Source organism: Siniperca chuatsi, linkage group LG3, assembly GCF_020085105.1.
Source record: "Siniperca chuatsi isolate FFG_IHB_CAS linkage group LG3, ASM2008510v1, whole genome shotgun sequence".
NCBI classification, from domain to species: domain Eukaryota; kingdom Metazoa; phylum Chordata; class Actinopteri; order Centrarchiformes; family Sinipercidae; genus Siniperca; species Siniperca chuatsi.
In genome coordinates this window covers 4684565-4705025 of record NC_058044.1, presented here as the reverse complement: position 1 = coordinate 4705025, position 20461 = coordinate 4684565, and the positions used below count along the sequence as shown (strand labels likewise).

Here is a 20461-nt window from a genome sequence, read left to right as displayed (position 1 = left end):
CTTTTCCAGTTTGACAATCTTAAGCAAAGGCCAATGACGCATCTGAGATTCAGATATGGCTGCTCAACAGCAGCCTTTTTGGTTAAAGAATCCACTAAATTCCCATAATCAATTATCAACATCAGTGTTTACTTGTTGTTTGTCTAATGGGTGAGAATTTTCCAGACAGTGTAGCTTGTTTCTACTTTAAAATCTCAGTTGTCAGAATTTTCTTGAATGCACCCTAAGAGACTAGTTTTCAAGGCGTACTTGCAGACGTGCCTCGTATTTCAAAGGAAAATGAATTGAAACCAATGGCTGACTGGAAGGCAAAGTAGAACATTTAAAAAACAATGGTTGGCTTTTTAAAATGCCCATTAATTAATTAATTATGGTTTATCATCAAGAGGCAAAACCACTGGTGTGTATATTTGACCACTTTTGTGTCAAAACATTTCAGGAATTTGGTGTTTCCCTAAGGTGGCGCTTCATGACTAAACCCCTGAGATGGGAGGAGTTGCACGTGCGCTGGAGGCTCACCTGCACAGGTACCAGGCTGCATCGACCCGCACAAAAACAAACAAAAGGAACAGAGTTTCTTATTCAGTGTTCAATACTGTACCACCATATTGTACCACTATTGTGTAGTACAGACACTAGAACTCTAGAACTGAAACGCTGAATCATCACGTCCTATTCTGAGAGCAGAGCCGTAATGTGACATGCTTTAAAACACCTTCACATCATCACAAACAGTAAACCTAAAGATATTCAATGTATGTGAAGCAGAGAAATGCAGCATTTCAGAAGCTGGAGCCAGCAATTCTTTGGCATTTTTGCTTGATAAATGACATAAATGGTTAATTAATGATCAAAATAGCTGGCAATTTATTTTCTCTCCATAAATTCATCAATAAACGTCTGTTAGATGTCTGAATGTGTTATTTTCAGAGCTAGTTGCAGTTCATAAAGCCACCAGGGACTGGCGCTCTGCTCTTTACAGCTAAAGTAAATGTAATTTCACATGATGGTTCTGCTCTCAGAATAGGATGTACTGATGAAGAGTGACTCAATTAAAACTCACTCCTGTAACATCTGCAGTTTGGTGAAAGCTTTTACCTAAAGTAAAAATCATTCAAACATACAGCAGGGGAACTAAGCCACTGTACAAGTCTTAACATTACTGCAATACCTGAAATATTGTGCAATATTCTCAATATTCTCTTACTCCTGCGCAATATACTCTGTTCTCAGTTTAATTATTCCATGTTAATATTTATTAATCTATATTACTGCTGTGCAATATCCACCGCCCAATAAGCTGGTTAAATCTACTACACTCAACTTGACAGTACACATGATTGCACTACTTATTACATTGTACTGTACACTTACTTAGCTTTTTCCTTATACCCACTTGTACTTATTTTGATTAGGTGTATTATAGTGTATCATATTTCGATTTGCTTGCAGACTTATTTATTATGTCTATTTCTATTCTATTAGTACTTCTTTTCCTGTGTGACGTGATAGTGAGCAGCTGTACCAAAGAGTTTCTCCTCGGGGATCGATAAAGTATTTCTGATAAACATAGATTTATTAATGTTTAAACACCTCTCTTAAATGAGTCTTTTAGATACCTTTTTTTTTATTAGAGGAACAAACACGATTATAAAAAAAAAAAAAAAAAAAAAAAAATCACTGCCATTTAGTGGCTTCATGTTGAACAAGTTTAATGAAACTTAAAATCCCACTGAACAATTTCAGAAACCTCCGGGTGCCAGTAAGAAAACAATCATTCAATTCATTTTATGCAGATGTAATGGTTTTGTCAAAGCAGCGGCCACGTGACATTTATTCATGTGTGTGAAAGTAAATACTTAAAAAATCTAATAGCAGAGCAGTGAATTAAAATTTTTTTTTTTTTAGTAGAGGCAGTAAAACTGCAGACACATGCTGTTTGGCATTGAAGGGCACAATTGCAAAATATTTGCACATTCAGATCCTCCCAAAATTCACCTCTTTACATTCAAGAGGAAAACTTCCAGCCAAAAGCTACTCCTTATGGTTGATGACTGGTCAGATAAAAAGAATAAATGAAACTCTGATCATTGGCACTTTAAACTAAACATCTCCTGTAGTTAATCAGCAGTTTTTAACCGGTCAGAGGTCAGTTCCCCAAGTCCACCTTTTTAAAACCAACAAGGTTTGCTTAATTTTACAAAATGTCAACAACTGACAAACATGTTTTTAAAGCTTTTCTTTTTAAAGAAGCAAGTCGAGAGGATGGCAGGTGAAGATGAGTCGTAAGATGTTTTGAAAGATTTACCCAAAAGTGACAGACTGCTATTTAGCAAATCATCAATACGTTTTCACTCACTAGCGTAATTTGTGTAATCAGATGTAAGTTTTGTCAGTTTTTCACTGCCTTGATGCAATAAAATCAGCGTATGTACAGTTCCATTTTGGATAAAACAAATACTAGAAATCCTCACATTAGTCTCTTTAGACCCAGATCTGAAAACAAGCCAAAACAAGACTGCGCTCACTATAATACTCTCCCATACAGATGTGATGTTACAGTATCATGGGGTAAAATCCAAACAGAAAAGCACTTAACAGCCTTAACTTTACAGAAGAAATAAGATGTATATTAGAAATCAGTGTTTCCAGATGCCTCTACCTTGGATGCATAGTTCTTACAGTGACTCATGGCTGGAGTGGAAACCACATGAGTGCCTCATTTATACTTGCTGCCATTTTCCAGCTAATTTTCCCCACTCAAGCATTTAAGAAATGAGGGCTTGCATATGTAAAAGCACACATGAACTACTGAGAGAATAAGATTAAAAGAGCTCTGGCAGTGAGGAAACGCAGCACAGTGAAACAACCCTCCCTTAAATCCTGGGCATCTGACCTCCGACTCTTTGAAAAAGAATGTAACTCTTTACTTCAGAATTTCCTCTGCAACTGGGTGACAAAAGCAAAAACCACGAGTGAAAAGAAATCTGGATTGCACAGGATTAAAAATATAATTGAGCCTTTGTACAGGAATCATGTCTATTTACACACACACATTTAAAGCATCAGTTTATTTATACAGCACTGCAACACACCCTAGTGTGGGCAGTGTTACCAGACATGACAAAGAAATAACGTGACCTACAACCTCCAGCAGAGGGAGCTGTAAGCCTAAATCTGGGCTGCGTGCGGAGACATCCTGCCCAGCAACTGTTCGTCCTCTCATTAGCTAAAGCTTTTCAATAAAACAAGCAAACCCATTTGCTCTGAGCCAAGGTTGTCTCTCATCACCCAGTGAGGGTAACAAAGCCTCAGCCAATCGTGCGCTTAACTGCCTGCAGCGGCTCGAAGGCGGCTGGCTGCAGACCTGACTTCACCCCACAGAGACGGATCACAATCAGGGCAGGAACTGAACCGTTTGTCTGCTGGCCAGAGCCCCAGGAATCTGTACATTTCTGACAAAGTGGAGGCAGAGCTAAGCCAGCATCTAATATCAGGGACGGGCAGCCTCATGTCATGCCTACTACCATGTTTTTGTTTTGACCAGAAACACCACAGCAGCTGATTTCAGAGGTGACTAGCTTCCTGGCTGACGTGTTAATCAGTGAAATCAGCTGCTGTTATTGGACTGGACAGAAAACATGCAGACCCTTGGCCAACTATAACTCTCCTGATTTAACTGATGACTAGTGCTTGGTGTTCATTTCCCACCCTGATTCACATGTAGGCACATAAACATATTGCACATTTCACAATATAAAAATATATTTAAGGCAACACTGAAAAACCCCGTCTCCACCCACCCACGCTGCTCCTGTCGGCTTAAAACACAAATAACTGCATTTTTCTTGATTTAGCAGTTAACAAATCCATATTTAGCAGTGTCCAAAAACTACCTTTTGGCTGGTAGCTCTACCAAGATTGAGGTTTCACCAGCCTCCTGTCCTGACCCTCCCAATGAGTACCATTATTTCCAACAACCGAAATGCACCAATATGAAATCCATAATACCAATGGAGTTTTTCCCATTAGAATCATTAAAAGCAGAGAGGAGGAGGATTATATCCTAACTTCTCTCTGCGGGTCATCACTTTCTCCTTAGTGTGAAGAAAGGGGGACGTTTCTCTCCTCCTTCCTCTCCCATCCCTCTTCCTGTATCTGTCTATCCATCTGCCTTGACAGGGGGGAGTCGGCGAACATAGTCAGGAGGTCACCGGCATCAGAGAGCGAAGAAAAGGATGAGGACCACGATCATGATGGTGACCAGCACGCCGATAGCACACCACTGTCTCCGACCTGAAGAACACAGTACGGGGGATCTTTAGATACAACACAGGCTGAGACTGTTTTCATTAATAATGTATTGATTTTTTTTTTTTTCTTTTTTCTAGGCAACAGTGTAACAATCAACTTTTTTTCAAGGATCAACCTGCTGTGACGACATACAAGACTATAGACGAAAATATTCAAGGAATAGTATGACATTTTGGGAAATAAACATTCACTTTCATGCTCATTTTTAAGCCTTTGGACAGAGCCAAGCTAACAGTTTCCCCTTGCTTCCAGTCTTTGTGCTAAGCTAACCAGCTGCTGGCTCTAGCTTCATATTTAGCGTGCACAAATGAGAGCAGTATCGATGTTCTCACTGAATTATTGGCAAAAATGGGAATAAACGTATTTCCCAAACTGTCAAATCATTCAAAGGCAAAATAACTTACATACATTCAGTGATTGCAGACATGTGGAAACAGTGCAGCGTTTAATTACGCAACAGATGTTCTGTGAAATTAGACTGTGATAAAATGTCTTAATCACACCAAACTAGACACACAGTAGTACTGAACTGAAATGAAAAATATGAACTTAAGAAAGTGGAAAAAAAAGTTTTTTTGGCAAAACAGTACATATTGTGCATTTCAAGTAATAAAAAATAATTACCCTGATACATGGTATCATTGATTTATTTATTTTTTTTTTTCAGCACAAACTCAGCCACAGAGTCAGGCTTATTTGCTTATTTTCCTTTGTGCTACTGACTGGTAAATCTGCTGGAAGTTTGGAAATGACACTTTAACCCTCACTAACTGCAGTCTCCAGATTTCATCCTGGACTCAATAAAATTGACTCCACACTTTCAAGAGCTTTTCTCAACATGTTTGTAACTCATGAATACAAATTACGATTAGCAATGATTGCAAAAATGTAACTGTGTGTGTGTGTAAACTTACTGCTGGTCATGTGAGACACCTTTTCCAGCTTCTTTAGGACAGAATCCATACGGGACGATGTCTGGTCCATCTCGTCTCCAAAATCCCCCAACATCCTGAACAACGAGAGGAGCACACTTATGAGAGGAGAAATGAAATGTGGTCTGGGTGTCTGAATGATGTAGAAAAACAGGACTAAACTTCTAAAGAATTGCTGGCACCCTTGACGGCCAGTGTTCATTAAGTGTTTGTTGAAATGGATGTACTGACAATTTTGCTATTCATAGAGCCAGTAGTGATGCTAAAAATTAATGTTTTGAAAATTCATTTTATTGTGAGTCACTGTTTCCTGATGATTAAACGGTGATATAGTTTGCATACACTGCTTTGTTTTTCCTGCTCAGTCCTGTGTGTTTAGTCACTGTTGTTCACTAACAGCTGATGTGAAAGGAATGGAGAGAAGATTATGTTAAAATGAGCAAAAATCATTCTATTTCCTGTGTACCGGACTTGTTTAGTCAGCCTTCTGTTGATTAAACAAGTCTAGATCCTGGACAGTCGTTGTATTTAGGCCCGAGACCGTTTAGTGTTTTATAGACAAATAATAGGATTTTAAAATCTATTCTTTGACACACAGGAAGCCAGTGCAGTGATTTAAAGGTCCTTTAGGAGGAGTTACTGGCAGAAATGGAATATAATATTTATTTAAAGTATGTTCTTATTAGTGTATAATCACCTGAAAATAAGAATTGTTGTGTTTTCATTACCTTAGATTGAGCCGTTTTTATCTACATAGGGTGCAGGTCCCCTTCCATAGAGGTCACCATGATGCACCGCCATGTTTCTACAGTAGCCCAGAGCGGACAAACCAAACACTGGCTCTAGATAGGGCCGTTCGCGAATTTCGCGGCCACCGTTGTTTCTCCTACAAGCTTGAAAAGGAGGGTGAGGCAAGTATTCAAATGGTCGTATTCTGCAATTTCACTGCTAGATGTCACTAAATCCTACACACTGGACCTTTAAGGACCAGTGAAGACACTGTTACAGTAGTCTAGCCTGCTAAAAATAAACGCATGAACAAGTTTTTCTGTATCTTTTTTAGCCAGAAATCCTTTCATTCTTGCTATGTTTTTAAGGTGGTAGTAGGCTGATTTTGTAATAATGGAAATGTAGGTCCGAGTACATAACTACACCAAGATTGCTGGCTTGATTTGTAATATTTATATTTTAAATGCTCATTATTACGGTTTTGTATTTCTCTGTAATGTAGCACAGTGTTAACAATGTTATTTATAACATTCTTTCTCAGCCCTGGAATTCAAGCCATTTTCTAATGCCCCAAAAATCTATAATTAAATTAATATCATAAACGTGCAACAATTACTTGACTAATGGCTTGAACTAACGACTACTAGTCGACTAGGGAAATCTTTAGTCGGGGGCAGCCTTGAAGATCATTAACAAGAACTGAAGGCAGAGCTGGTGTGGGTGTAAAAACCTGGGTGAATAATGTAATGTGAATAAGGTGCTTTCTGATTAGGGCTGCTGCGAGTAGTCGACATAATCGATGACGTCGACGCTGGAAACGCGTCAACTGCAATGTTTTTCCATTGTTTTTCTTCAATCTCACTAAGTAATTGCTGCATCATGACGACAGTGCGTGCATGTTTATTTGTGCTTTAGAATGTAACCACTGTGAAACAATCAGAAAATAACGTAAACATTTAATTTCTCTGAATCTCTCGCTCTCAAATGAACACAAACCAAAGGAAGCTGCTTGGCTTGGTATGGCTATTTTTCAGCATAGACTGCAAGCCAGACAGACGTTGATGCTGGGTACACGAAATAAACCAAGCGAGGACACAACTGGGAGAGTAGGCCATATAGTTTGGTCCATGAACTGGTTTACTGACTGTGGAGACGTTTGACCGGTCTGACCGATGGATTGGCCACTGCAGCGTGGCGTGAGAATTGCGTTTCTGAAACCATAGTGTTGTCTATTCATTAGTAAGAGCTTTTTAATATCTTTTGTCCTTGTAGCTGTTTAATATAAAGTCGTCTGCCTGCTACCTTAGAAATTCCATTGAATAAGTATTTGAGAAAATGTTTACGTTAGAATCTGGTCTTTTTTTTTTTTTTACGATGATTGGCGCTGCCAGTGTGTGTGTTTATTTTTATCATGTTGGAGTTGCCAGTTTAAACCTACAGCTTTGCAAAATAAAATGAAACTGAAATTAAATGTTCAATTAGATTTTTTTTGGAGGAAAATAAATCATTTAGATTAATCGGTTAAAATAGTCAATAGATTAATCCATAGAAAAATAGATGTTAGTGGCAGCCCTATTTCTGATTACCTCTGTTTTAATTCTGCTAGTGTCAGCAGAGATGGTCATTTTAACGAAAAAGTAATCAGAAAGGGCAACATCAGTCACCGCAACCTCAGAAATGTGTAGGCCTTTGGAAATAATTAGATCTAAGATATGTCCCTTATTAAGTGTTGAATCTGTTACATGCTGGGAAAGTCTGAAGTTGTCGAGGATGTACAAAAGTTCTTTAGCACTGCCATCTTTGGGATTATCAATATGAATTTGAATATTAAAATCACCCACTATAACAACACACTTAAAATCAATACACACGGCAGACAGTAGTTTAACAAAGTCATCAAAGTGGTGTGCACTATATTTTGGGGGCCTGTAAATGGTTACTAATATTGATCGGCAGGAGGATCTCAACTGAAGCACAACATATTAAAAGAGTCAAATATATATGACAACTGTTTGCACTGGTAGACATTATTAAATAAAGTGTTCACTCCCCCTCCTTTCCTAACTACTCTAGCCTCACTAATAAAATGAAAGTTTGGGGGAGCTGATTTGATAAGGGCTGCTGCACTATAGTTTTCATTTAACAGAGTTTCAGTTAAAAACATAAAATAAAGTTTTTTTCTTGATAATAAAATCATAATAGTGACTTGCCAGCCAGAGACCTGATATTTAATAAAGCAAAGTTTAGTGTACTAAAGGCATTGTCTGACACAGTCTGTGGCTGGCACACAATTGGAGTCAGACTAGCTAAAGTAGCTGTGCGATTTGAGTACACTTTGTTCTTCCTGACGCTGGTCGAAACCGGAATCGCAGACACTCGCGCTGCTCTTTGCTGTCTGGACACTCAGGAGGAGGTCTTCTTGACCACAAGGGGGAGCTAGTGTGGCTTGTGGGGGCAGGAGAGGTTTGATACGCTTTTGTTCCATATTTTTGAAAATCAATTCACTGCAAGCCTATAGGAGAGACATATTACAGTTTACACTATTAAGACAGGGCGGTTTGTGTGAGATAGAAGGAAACACTCCTGTCATGTTCCACTACCCAAACAGAGAAGCCGGGGACGCGCATGGAAACAGCTGTTTGCGGCGCTCTCTTCTTGTCTCATTTGTGGTCTGATAAACAGTAAATTCATCAAATTAAGTGCCCCATATTGCTAATTTAACGTTATAAAGTTGTGTTTTACAGTAAGGCCTGCTGCGCAAAAACGACACGAAGAAGACCAACTTCCACTGCTGAGATCACGTGATTTCCTGTCAACTGCAGAGGTCCGTCATTTTGTGTCTGCCGCTAGGTAGCCCCATTGGCTAGCTAGCTCCCATGATAAAAACAAGCCGGTTTATGCTAGCAGCGAACCCACTTGCGGCAGGCAATCCCGACCAGGAAACCAATAACTTAATATTTGAGCGTCCGATGACTAAAATCTTTTAACTAAAGATGTAGCGTAAAATGTGGCTTTAAAACTGGATAAAAGTGTCAGACTATCATGTAAGACAAAGAAAAGCAACAAATCCTCTCAAATGAGAGGGTGAACACCACAGAATATTTGTCACTTTTTTAAAAAAAAAAAAAAAGACAAACAATTAATCATTTATAAATAGCTGCTGATTAAGTTTCTGTCTATTGACTGATCAACTTTCAGCTCTATGAGGGACTGACACCAAAGTGTGACTGAACTTGACGTTTACTGTTAATGTTTTAGGTCACTGAAAATAAAAGACTGCACAGTCCATTCAATGGATTGCAACTAGAAGGGCTATTTTTACATTTTGACATTCTTAAAAGGTCAGAAAGAAGAAAAGGATTCAGCATCAGGTGTCTGGAACTTGAAATATTGACTAACACAGTCAATATTTCTCTGGACGAGAATACACAAACATTTTAAATCATCCTGAACATATCTTTAGTATGACTGTAGTTGACTTGACTTGCACTGGGCAACACTTAATGACTAAAATCAATGTTATTTACAGTCAGTCGAGGAAAAGGAATAAAAAAGTAGTGAGGGAACTTTGCCAAGCAACATCTAATTGTTTGTTTAGAATTATACACGTGTGTGTGTGTCCACTCACACAGCCTGCTCGTCAAGCTCGTCCCCGATGCGTCCCGACATGTCTTTGAGGACTCTGATGCTGCCTGACACCAACTCCAGCTGCTCATCCTGCTCCTGCATGATCAGCTACACACACACACACACCAAAGTTAGTCTTCATCCTCAGTGTTTGGTACCATTTCCCAAAGATATGTAAATGTTACTCCTAATGTACTGTTTACCTCTCCAAACATGGTTTTAATTCATATCTATTTTTGCATTGATATCATTGTAATTTGCTTAAGAGTGCCTCACCACACATATTTTATGTAGCGCTGACGAAACTCCACTCTATCATTAAATCAAAAGGTGTGAACAAGCATCATGTTTTTTATTCAGTTCCTACTAAAACCACAACCTGACACAGGATGTGTGAAGAAACTGTTTCATCATTCAACACCACAGGAAATAGAAACCAACAGCTTATACTGTGACACTGAAAATAACCTTCACACGTATATTTAAACCTCTTTGACTTCATTCACAGCGTGACACGTTGTAAAGCAGATAAAGATCTTGTCTACCTTATCTTTATAATAAGACTGCAGCGGGATTCCTACACTCTCTGTGCTCATTTTCTATCCTTGCAATGTGATCCTTTGATTAAATCTTCTTCATCTTTTGTAACAAACATTACAAAATGTTTCAGTCTGACAGTTACGATGCTCTCATATGGGAGTTTATATGAAGTCTCATGAACACAATTTCAAGTGTTTGAAAATGCAAACTAGCAATGTGGAAGAACTTTACCGGAGGAGGTAGAGATATTATTTTGAGAACTAATCCTGGTCACTTATTTGCAGCTGCATGTAAACCTTTATTTACACTTTGTTTATACTCTGACTTAAATTGCTCTTGTCAAGTCAAATTCCTTAAACTAAAAATGAAATATAAAAAACCCATTAACAAGATCTCTCCCTTCCTCCTTTTTCCACTCACTTGTTCCCCTTTAACTTTCATCCTTCCTTTCACCCTACTTTTCATTGTCCTTCATTCTCTACCTACTATTTTTGTTATCTTCTGCCCATTTTTCCTTTCTTTTATTCCATCCATCTATTCTCCTTCCCTCTCTACCTGTTGTTGCTCCTGTTGCTCCTGGATGTATCTGGAGTTTGCAGACACCATATGAGCCTCCAGTCCCGTTGACCTGTCCTGGCCTGATGAAGTCAGCAGAGCCTGGACAAATACACACACAAGACATGGGGTTAGCAGTGTGTATTATATTCTAGTAGCTGCAAAAGCAGGCCTATGGTTGGAACAATGTGAGTTTGACAGTTTGCTAGCTGCTACAGACTACAACACTTCCCAAATCACAAGATGTTGCTATCATTTGCTTTTTGTATCCGATGGAAATGTGTCACAGCAACCTGCCAACACATCAGCTGGAGAGTGAAAGCTAAGTTAAAATACGCTGTGACTGAATCAGTCAAGCTGTCAAAAACTATGAGCTGAGTTTAAACAAACAACGAAGAAAAAAAGTCTGTGTAAACATGGATGATATTAGACACTTCAGCTGATGTTTTTAAATTACAGGTTACTCCAAACTGCACAACGTCTACTCATTACAATTACTCTGTACTGTTAAACTAAATCTAAGCATGTTTACATGCTACCGTTAGCCTACTAACACACTAGCATTATATTGTAAGTATAGCAAGAGTTAAGTTGTCTCATTACAGTATAGCCCTTTTGATTTAGGGAACAAGTTCTCTCTCCATTTCTCATCCATCCAGCAATTTTGTTTTCTGGCATGTAATAAACATTGCAGCCTCATGGGACAGCTAGGACTGTCAGAACTTTATTCAAAATTCAAATTACCCTTCAAAACATTTTAAATGTAATATCTAATCTCTAATGATGTTTGAATTAAAAATTCACAGGGAAAATGGGCTACGGGAGTTGTTCTGAAAATGCATCGTGTGTTTAGACATTGCAGTGTCTAAACAGCATTTTTCGAACTTCACAAACCTCCCAAAATGACTTTTTATTATCAGGATTTGATCCATTTGGTCCAATTACATTTGGAAAGTCTAGAAGAGCTGTATGATTCACTTCCAACAGGAAGTCAGCTGGCCCCGCCAGCGGAAGTCACCAACATGCATGCTCTCAATCGACTTGGCTGGACTCTACTGAGCATACTTTATGGGCTCAAATACACGGAAGAGTGTGGAAGCTCTTGGAGGCTTTTTTGGAGTATGCGCCCAGTGAGCAACCTTCATAGGAATGAATGGGGCGCCATCTTTAAACGTGGTATCCAGTCCTCCTTAATACATCCACAGTGCCCTGTTGCCCTACCACTAAACTAGGCTATTGTTATTTGCTAAGGCAAAATGGAGAAAACTATAGTAAACAAACAACAATAGTCATGCTATTGGGATAATCATGACACTGAACCATCTGATAAATAATGTGTGGAAACATTTTGGATTTGACACTATAGATGGAAAAATTGGGAATTAAGGTAAGGCTCTTTGCTGGCCGATGTAGGATTGGGCTTTGTGGCTCGTGTTCGAAATAATTTCAACAAACTTTACAAATGTTAGTTCTAATTTGTTATAGACTATTAGACTGTCTACCATAGACTGTCTATTAGCAAAGTCCTTCTCAGCTGTTTGTATTAAGACAACATTACACAAAGCTTTTGAGAAGTTTGATTTGTTTTATTAATCATTTTGATCACTTTAGTTTTTCTAAAGTTTTGCCATTATTTGATAGTACACAGTAGAGAGGCTGATGGGAAACCTATGGACAGGGGTATGACGTGCAGCACCAGTCCCTGTCCAGATGTGAAACCGGGATATTGCTGTTATGTGTTATGCGTCTAAGACCACTAGGCCACCATGACGCCCCAAGTATCGTTTTGATACTGGTGCCAAAACATAAGCATCATATTGGCACTGTATGAAGGAATTTCAAATGATACCTAGTCCTGTGATTTTGAAACATTTTCAAAGTCGTTAAGGAAAACAGTGAAAAGCGGTGATTCGAGATGTACGACTGGTGGTGCACAAAATGCAAGTTTTTAACCCGAAAACCGACCACGTAACTCTAATTCGTTACATTTTACCCAGTAAAGTGTATGTACTATTTATGTGTCATTAAATGTCCACCAACCTGTCTGTTCTTCTTCTCTGCCTGAGCCACAGCAGAAGGGCTGGACAACTGATCCTTCATCTCCTGCACACACACACACAAGAAAACGATTTACAACTCTCACTCCACAATGTTTCACAATGGTTGCAAAAATCACTTTAAAAGCCCAGCTCAGTGCAGACAGCTTCATTAATGAGATTTTCTGCTGCTGTTCCAGAATCCCCTGCCAGCAAATCAAAATGTCAGAAAGTCTTTTGTTCCCCCTCAGTAAAGCTCTTTTGTTTGGCTCAGATGACTCAATTCTCCTCAGGTCTATTTTAAGGATGGTACCTTTGCCTGCAAGACCCATGTGTTAAAAACTGACTCATATTTTCTATTGTGCCTACAGTGTCGACATTGATTCAACTCAGCCGAGTCAGGAGCTTAACAGCCGCAGTGCAGATAAATGAGCTGACAGGTATTGATGGATAATCAATTGTATGTCTCTTTACAATAAAAACACAGTGAAAACACACTTTGTGCTTCAGTTGTGGGAGCTGCTGTTTTGACTGATGTTTGACTTTGCCTGACCTGACAGTCGGTGTGCTTTATTTGAAACACTTTAGTTGTCAAAACAAAACAGAGGCCTTCCAGGCAATGTTTGTGTAATCGTCTCTCTTCCAACATGGCCACGTGTAACCGCTGGTAACACCTTTCAAAAGAAAACATACACGTCCTGCGCAGAGGTAAAGCTTGTATATAAATATCAAATTAGAGCCCAGTAAATTGCTTTGGTTTGTATTTTTCATGAACATGACATAATAACCATTTGTTTTGCACATAACAGCTGTCGTCCTCTTCCAACATGGAGGACATACAGGCAATTCAACACTCTGGCTCCAAAATCACTTCCTCAGTCACCATTCACTACTGCCCATTTGATGTGTACTCAGTAGTTTACACTAGAGTGAGCTTTAAATTGAGATTTCAAACAACTTTGAACCATTGTCATTTTTGCATCATCACTGGTAACATAACTGTTAATTTTCACATCTAAAAAATGCGAGCATTGCACTGTGGGACTGTTAGCAGAAAGTAGTGTAAAGCCATAGATACAACTTTTTTGGTTATATTGTGGGAATTTGTGAGGGCACTATATAGTGCATTAAATTCTCAATTCAGAATTCAGAAACTCAAGTAAAATGGTGGACAGTAAATATAGTGCACTATATAGTAAATAGGTAATGATTTTGGACACAGCCACTAATTGCACAGGTTGGGGAGGGAGAAATAATAAGATTTTGAAGATAAAATCTTCAAATCATACATGGATTTTTATATAACAATAGTAATATACCAAACATAATGATATAGTAATTTTTCATTTAGAAACAGTATAGAAAAAAATACATAGACAAAAAATTTGAGCCTGACTGATACAGGTTTATTTAGGGTAGACACTGATATTATTATTTAAGAGTTTTGAAAAAATCAGATAATATATCAGTTGGAAATTATTTTCTTTTTTACATAAACACATAACATATACAGTTTTAATAACAATCCCTTAAACTAGACACACTGTTTCTAAATTGTCACAAACATATCTTTTTGGCATTTCCGCACTGCATTTAATCTCATTCACTAATCTTCATCGAACACAATTACAATACACACACAAAACAAGCAAAGACTAAAGGAATTGATATGACATCCCAATATATTAGAGGACAAAGACAACATGGTAGAAAAATCAATAAAAAACTCAAATTTGATTTGATTTGATTTGATTAAGTTTACCTGGACAGATTTCCTGGTTCGCTCCACAAAGTCTCTCCTCTCTTTAAGTTCATCGTCACCCAGTTTGAACTTCCCTGGGTTTGACTCCACAATATCTGAACCAGTTAAGGACCCAACGGACACACCAACATGTCTAATGACCCTCCATGTACTAACTGTTAAAACTGCAGCACTTATAAAACACTCTTTTAATGCATTTATTACCAATAGCTAATGAAATTTAAGGAGACAAATAGCTCTGAAAAGGAAAACACTAATAAAAAAGTAGAGAAAATTTGTCAGGAAATTGTTGTGTTGACTTTGAAAGTATACATGAATATCCCCACAACGTAAAGTCACAAGGAAACAGCATTTTATATTCGTGTTATCTTACTTCCATAATTTAGCACACATCCAGTTAAAACAAGGTGTCACAGAGGAATATAACACACATGGGAACTGCTTCCCGTGTAATTAAAATATGCTAAAACAATGTTGACTGATTTATTGACTGACTGGTGTGTGTTAGTGACAACTGCTAACAATGTGTAAAAGTCAAAAAAAAAAAAAAATCTATTCAATCCTTTATTAAAACCCGGGTGAACCTTCTAATATTATTATTAATTTTAATGGCTCTCCTGTCAAACAAGTCTAGTACCCTCTGATATAAAATATAATAAGCATAGTCACGAGTCACCGCCTAATAAGAAGTTCAACCATTAAATGGAAGCAGGTAGTGCCTCCTCTGCCTGAAGATTCTGCTCCATTTTCTGACATTTTCCGAACTACTGAGAGGGTCTTTTATATTTCTGATCTTTGCTTAGTTATCATGTAAGTAAAAATGGTTCTGGTCTTTAGAAGGTTAATACATCTCCTGAATAAGGGGAAAGATAAAGGGAGGAGAGGGTGAGAGAGTGACACAAAGCATCTGTTTGTTCTAAAAGTACTGACGGTCATGTGAAGACACAGCCTTGTGAGGATGAGGGAAAGAGATTTTTTACTGTTTAAAAGGATACTGATAGTTTCACTGAGGTCCTCCAGATCCCAGTCTATGGCTCTCAGACAGTTCCTCAGTTCATTGGTACTCCAGTCCAGCTCATCACGACTTACCTGAGACCACAGAAACCAACAGACACATGCTAACTATACATACAGTATAAACATTCTACTCAGCCTCTATGCAAGCAGATTTTCATTCCAACCACAAAATTCACCAGAGAAGCAATTTCGTTTTCACAATTTCATGCTTACAAAAAAATGTGTGGGTGGTGATTCAGAGGCCTGAAAGCAGGCCATGAGCATGCAAACAGTCATAAGATGCATGCTGTCAGAATTGGTTTAAATGTCGGACTTGAGCCATGGTAGTAAGGAATGGAATGTGTGAGTGCATTTTACACAACTGGACAACAACGGAAAAATTTGCAAAATATAGATTTAAAAGAGGCAGATGCAATACAAACAATATGATTAAAGATTTGTTGGCGACGCACACCATTATACTACAGGAATGCTGTGTTTTTAATAGCTTACAGGTGAGTGATACATCTTCTAAAGCTAATACACACGTGCATCAAAAATCTAACATTGAAATACAATGTGAACATTACACAAGCAGCAGCCTTAGAAAATTGTTTATTTCCACGAAGAAGGACAACTAAATGAAAAACAGATGTTTTGAAAATGAATTCAGAACATCATCATACTATTTCATCTGTCTGAATAAATGTAGCAAGTTTTTCTTCTTTTATTACTTATTTTTTGTGATTTCATCTATATGCCATAATGTATTATGTATCTTTCCACTAGGTTTGGGTATCATTTGAATTTTAGCAATTCCGGTTCGGTATAGTCCCTCGTTCGTCCGGTGGTCTGAGATTCAACTTGCCAACTGTTTACCACAGTGTATTAACATCACGGTCAAGCCAATCATATGCTAATCAGGTACTTAACAGTGATGAGGGAGGTGCAGCCAGAAAACAATAGGCCTGATTACTGGGCCATCATGGAAACAAAAGAAGGTCAGTTTCAGGTGAAACTAGGCAGGGTAACAGCACTCAGGAAGACTCCTCACTGAGGGCAAGGCCTAAGCAACACAGAGTAGCTTAAATTTCTGAGTTCTCAGACCATTTTCACAATTGAGAATGACTTCCAGATGGGAGCCGAAACGGGTTGATTCTGAAAACAGAGTCCAGGTGACTACGACTTGAAACCTTTTCTACAATCGATTCCGTTTATTATCAAGTCCCAGTTTCAATTCCAATTTAACTGAACATTCACAAAGTAAATACATACCATAAAATGTATGATCCACAGTCAATACATACATTTTCTTGTGGATGCTGTAGTATTTGACACTCCTCAGTTTTCTCTTTCGTCATCTTTCCCTTTATTGCCAAAGAGAACAGTGTGTCTCGGCTTGATAAACCTGGCTCTACTGGAGGTGCTAGCGCTAGCTGATGATTCTTTAATAAAGTGAAGACACACTTTTGAGCGTTTACTGCAGTCCATCTTTCACTACTGTGACATTAGCCATGCATGCACATATCTAAACACGCTGTTGTGTCCTTGCAGATATGTAGCCTTTGTTTGCATTAATAAAGGGTTATCGTGTTTAGGAACCAATAAGCAGAACCAAAATGAAATTTTTTTAATGGGGTACCCGGTTCTTGGCATTTTGGATTTGGTTCTAATTTGGAACTGGTTTTCAGTTCCAAACCCTGCTTTCGACTAAATTTTAGCAGAGATTAAAATTTAAAAACTTTTAAACTAACGCTACAAAAGTGTGACCACTATTTTAACCACCCAACAATTTATCAAAAAGGGATCATTAAAGGAACTGATTAAGACCTGGATCAATTACCAGAAACAACTTTGGAATACAGAAAATCCTTTCGGTGCAGTAGGTGGTTGGTTGGTATGTTGCTTCAAAAGGCTGTTTGAGTTTGGGAGATTTATTGTAATGTACAGTATGCAGTTGACTAGACAGTCCTTCACTTCATTCACAGAAGCATTTGCATGGGAATACATGTTCACCTGACCACCTCTGAATGTAACTTAAGCATTATGATCCCAATGACTCCAAAATGCATTTTAAATGAATTCACCACTGGATTTGGATGTTTGCCACTTGTGATCAGACCCCTAACACACATTTTCTATTCTACTCTATTTGACCTAAAAGATCTTCACCACTTTGACAGCGCAGACACTGCATTCGGAAAACACTTCAAACTAATAAAACACAAGCAAATTAAGAAACACAATAACAATTTGACAACACATATGTTGCATAAAGAAACACTGCAATTTCAGGGAAAAAAAAGCAAAAACAGAAATGCTTCAAGCTGTACAGAACAAAACAGAATTGAGTTACAACAAAATCAAAGTTAAAGACACTAAAAACAAATGAACGCACTAGTAGCCTAATTAGTATAAAGCAAAAACTATGTATATAGCCACTATCTCCAATAATATAGTAATTATGCAATCAGAATTTGAAAAACTAGAAAAGACTATTAGCTCATTTTCCTACACCTTTGACGAGTTGTGTTCATCAGTTTTTAGTGTCTCCTATAAACCTTTATTGTGTTGTGTACAATTTTTAATGCTTCTATATTTTAAGCATGTTTATTTGTGCCTTGGTGAATGCGTCTCTCCTGTTTTGTTTTTTTTTTTTCTAAATTTGATGTGTGTGTTGAGCTTTCTTGGCCACCACAGACCAGGGCTTTTGAACCTGTCCTCTAGTTTAGGGTGTGTTAATGAGTTAAGTCAGTCAGGATAGAATATCCACCATATGACTGTCAGTGGCTCATAGTTTCAGGACAGTGAATTCTGCAGTGATATTGTTGTTGAGGTGCTCACCTGTGTCCCGTCCTGCAACAGTTCCTCCCATCTATCAAACAGGCCCCGAGCACGAGAGAGGGCCTTCTGCACCTCCCTGAAAACACACACACACACACACACACACACACACACACAACATGAGCACGGAAACCGTTGGCTAGTTGACTTCACCCTTGAGACACCTGGCTATTTTTCAAGTTGAACTCTGCAGCTACGCCCCTCGTTTAACCAAAACAAACACTGAAGCTACATTTCGCATCCTTCTCTAACTTCGCAACGCATTGCAAACTGCCTGACAGCAGAGTCTCAAAGCTGCCCAGGTGTTTACAGTGAAAGCCTGATGAAACAGAAACAAATCTCAGAGATTGCTCAGTGCTGAACCAAGCCTTGTTAGTCTAAACAAACATCAACTAACTTACCTCGGCGCAGCTGGTAGCGCTGATGCTAGTTAGCTACAGCTAGCCGTTGAGCTAACTTCGCTAATGTAACTTTGTCTTTAAGGAAAACACCAACTCGCTGTCGAATTAAGCTTTGAACACGTAGTTGCGCGAATTAGCTTGAGGTAACGCTGAGTTGTATGTCTTAATTTGTAAATGTCTTACCCCTTCACAACGAAAAATGGGTCTTCTAGCGACATTATGCTTCCTTCTTTCCTCCACTCAGCGCATGCGCACTTCGCAGGCACAGCTCAAATGGTCTCCGATGACACTTGGCAGTCTGTGGCAATTGTGTACAGTTATTCCACTATTTTAATATTATACGCAGTTATGTTTAGGTATGACACTTTATCTAAATACAAACTGAGTTACAAACTGCATGTCATTTTTGTCCTATTCCAGCTTATAAAAGTTGGAAAAAAGTTGGTCTAGGCCTAAACTACATACCACCTTCATCAATCAAATCTAGTAAAATAATTATGTTTTTATACCGAGTTGAAGATGTTTAAAGTGAAGGTTTCAGTAAAACAAAAAAGGGAGGAAAACTGGCTGGAAGTTTGGAGAAATGGGTTTGTTGGAACAGAAGAAGAGTTAGGCCTACACATCTGTATAAGATTAGTTGCCATGGTAACGTCTATGCAATTACTGCCTGCTTTTGCAGTAAATTGCAAGAGTTACAGACAGAGAGCAATGCACTGCATTTAACTCTTTGTATACACATTGTCCAAATATTTACAAAACAAAAAATACAGACAATTTTTGACTGTAAGTACAGTAGTAGGAGTAGGAGTAGGGGGTTATTTGATTTCTTCCTCAAGAATATACATAGCCCACACACAGAAAAATGGACTATTGAACATCTACAGTACAATTTCGTGTCAACTGGGCAAACTCCATCTGCTGATGAAGATCACATGATATGATCAAAAGGTCCGAATCCGCTGTTTCCACAGTTAAACATTATCTTTCATTATCAAAGGCATACATCCTATTTCTGTCTTTTTATTTAATGAGACTAAATGGGTGTTGTTTACACTTCCAGCGTGGTACACAAAGCTAATACAGTGTAAAATATTAGAGCAGAAACGTGATTCACTTTTTACTATTGATTAGGCTATATATTGTACTCAATTGTGTTTTCTAGCCTGGTTACAGACCTCTGAATGTCTCCCTATGTCTTCTTAAATAAATAAATGAAAATAATCAATCAACGGATTGATTTTGCTCAGTTATGGAGAATCATGGAGCAAACTCCATCTGCTTATGAAGACGGTGAGATGCAGCTGAAAGCTCTGAAAAGGGCTTTTGTGTCAAACAAATGTTATTTCATGGACGAACCATCAAACTGCTCATGAGCAAGACATTTAAACCCACCGAGAAGTATTACTTATGATTATGGAAACCTTTGATGATGAGTTGAACAAAATCATGTTGTTGGATGCATGGATTTTTCAACCTCCCTCAAAACAGACCTAGAAACTCCTCCACAGTTTGAATTTGATCTGTTTGTCAATCAAAGGAAATGGAAATCTGAGAGAGGCCGATGAATCCTCCTGACAACATAGAGCTCATTCAAAATAAATTAGTAAAGGATCTACATAGATGGGCGGAGTGGATCAATGTAGAGTATTGCTGGGGAAAAAAACATGCATGCTCAGCAATTCCTCCAGCACTGTTCTCTCTTTACAACTCTCCTTCCTATCCCAC

The 20461-nt window shown here is 38.3% G+C and overlaps 2 protein-coding genes across 3 annotated transcripts in view; one reads left to right on the top strand and one right to left on the bottom strand.

Annotated features, from left to right (window-relative positions):
- The window catches only part of nacc1b (nucleus accumbens associated 1, BEN and BTB (POZ) domain containing b), a 33749-nt gene extending 28806 nt beyond the window's left edge, over positions 1–4943 (top strand). Inside the window, exons 10-11 of the mRNA XM_044190128.1 lie at positions 440–4308; positions 4392–4943. The gene's annotated coding sequence lies outside the window, so the exon portion shown is untranslated. The remainder of the gene's footprint in view (positions 1–439; positions 4309–4391) is intronic.
- Positions 1696–19051, bottom strand: LOC122873440 (syntaxin-10). 2 transcript variants are annotated; one of them, XM_044190133.1, is made up of 9 exons: positions 18920–19051; positions 18336–18411; positions 15491–15584; positions 14496–14590; positions 12738–12800; positions 10698–10799; positions 9604–9710; positions 5229–5323; positions 1696–4296 (listed from the first exon to the last, which is right to left on the bottom strand). In XM_044190133.1, the coding sequence occupies exons 1-9, from the start codon at positions 18952–18954 to the stop codon at positions 4220–4222; spliced, it is 744 nt and encodes a 247-aa protein (XP_044046068.1). In that variant the 5' UTR covers positions 18955–19051; the 3' UTR covers positions 1696–4219. The 2 variants fall into 2 exon arrangements, with proteins under 2 accessions (XP_044046068.1, XP_044046069.1); XM_044190134.1 differs by lacking the exon at positions 18920–19051 and adding an exon at positions 18737–18889.
- Positions 19052–20461: the final 1410 nt, after the last annotated feature.

Excerpts from the sequence above, each read along its gene's own strand:
- LOC122873440 (XM_044190133.1), bottom strand. The coding sequence starts at position 18,954 with ATGTCGCTAGAAGACCCATTTTTCGTTGTGAAGGG. Across the intron at positions 15,585-18,335 it reads TGTTGCAGGACGGGACACAG|GTAAGTCGTGATGAGCTGGA; the intron begins GTGAGCACCTCA and ends CTGTGGTCTCAG. Across the intron at positions 10,800-12,737 it reads CAGAGAAGAAGAACAGACAG|GCTCTGCTGACTTCATCAGG; the intron begins GTTGGTGGACAT and ends GTATTTGTCCAG.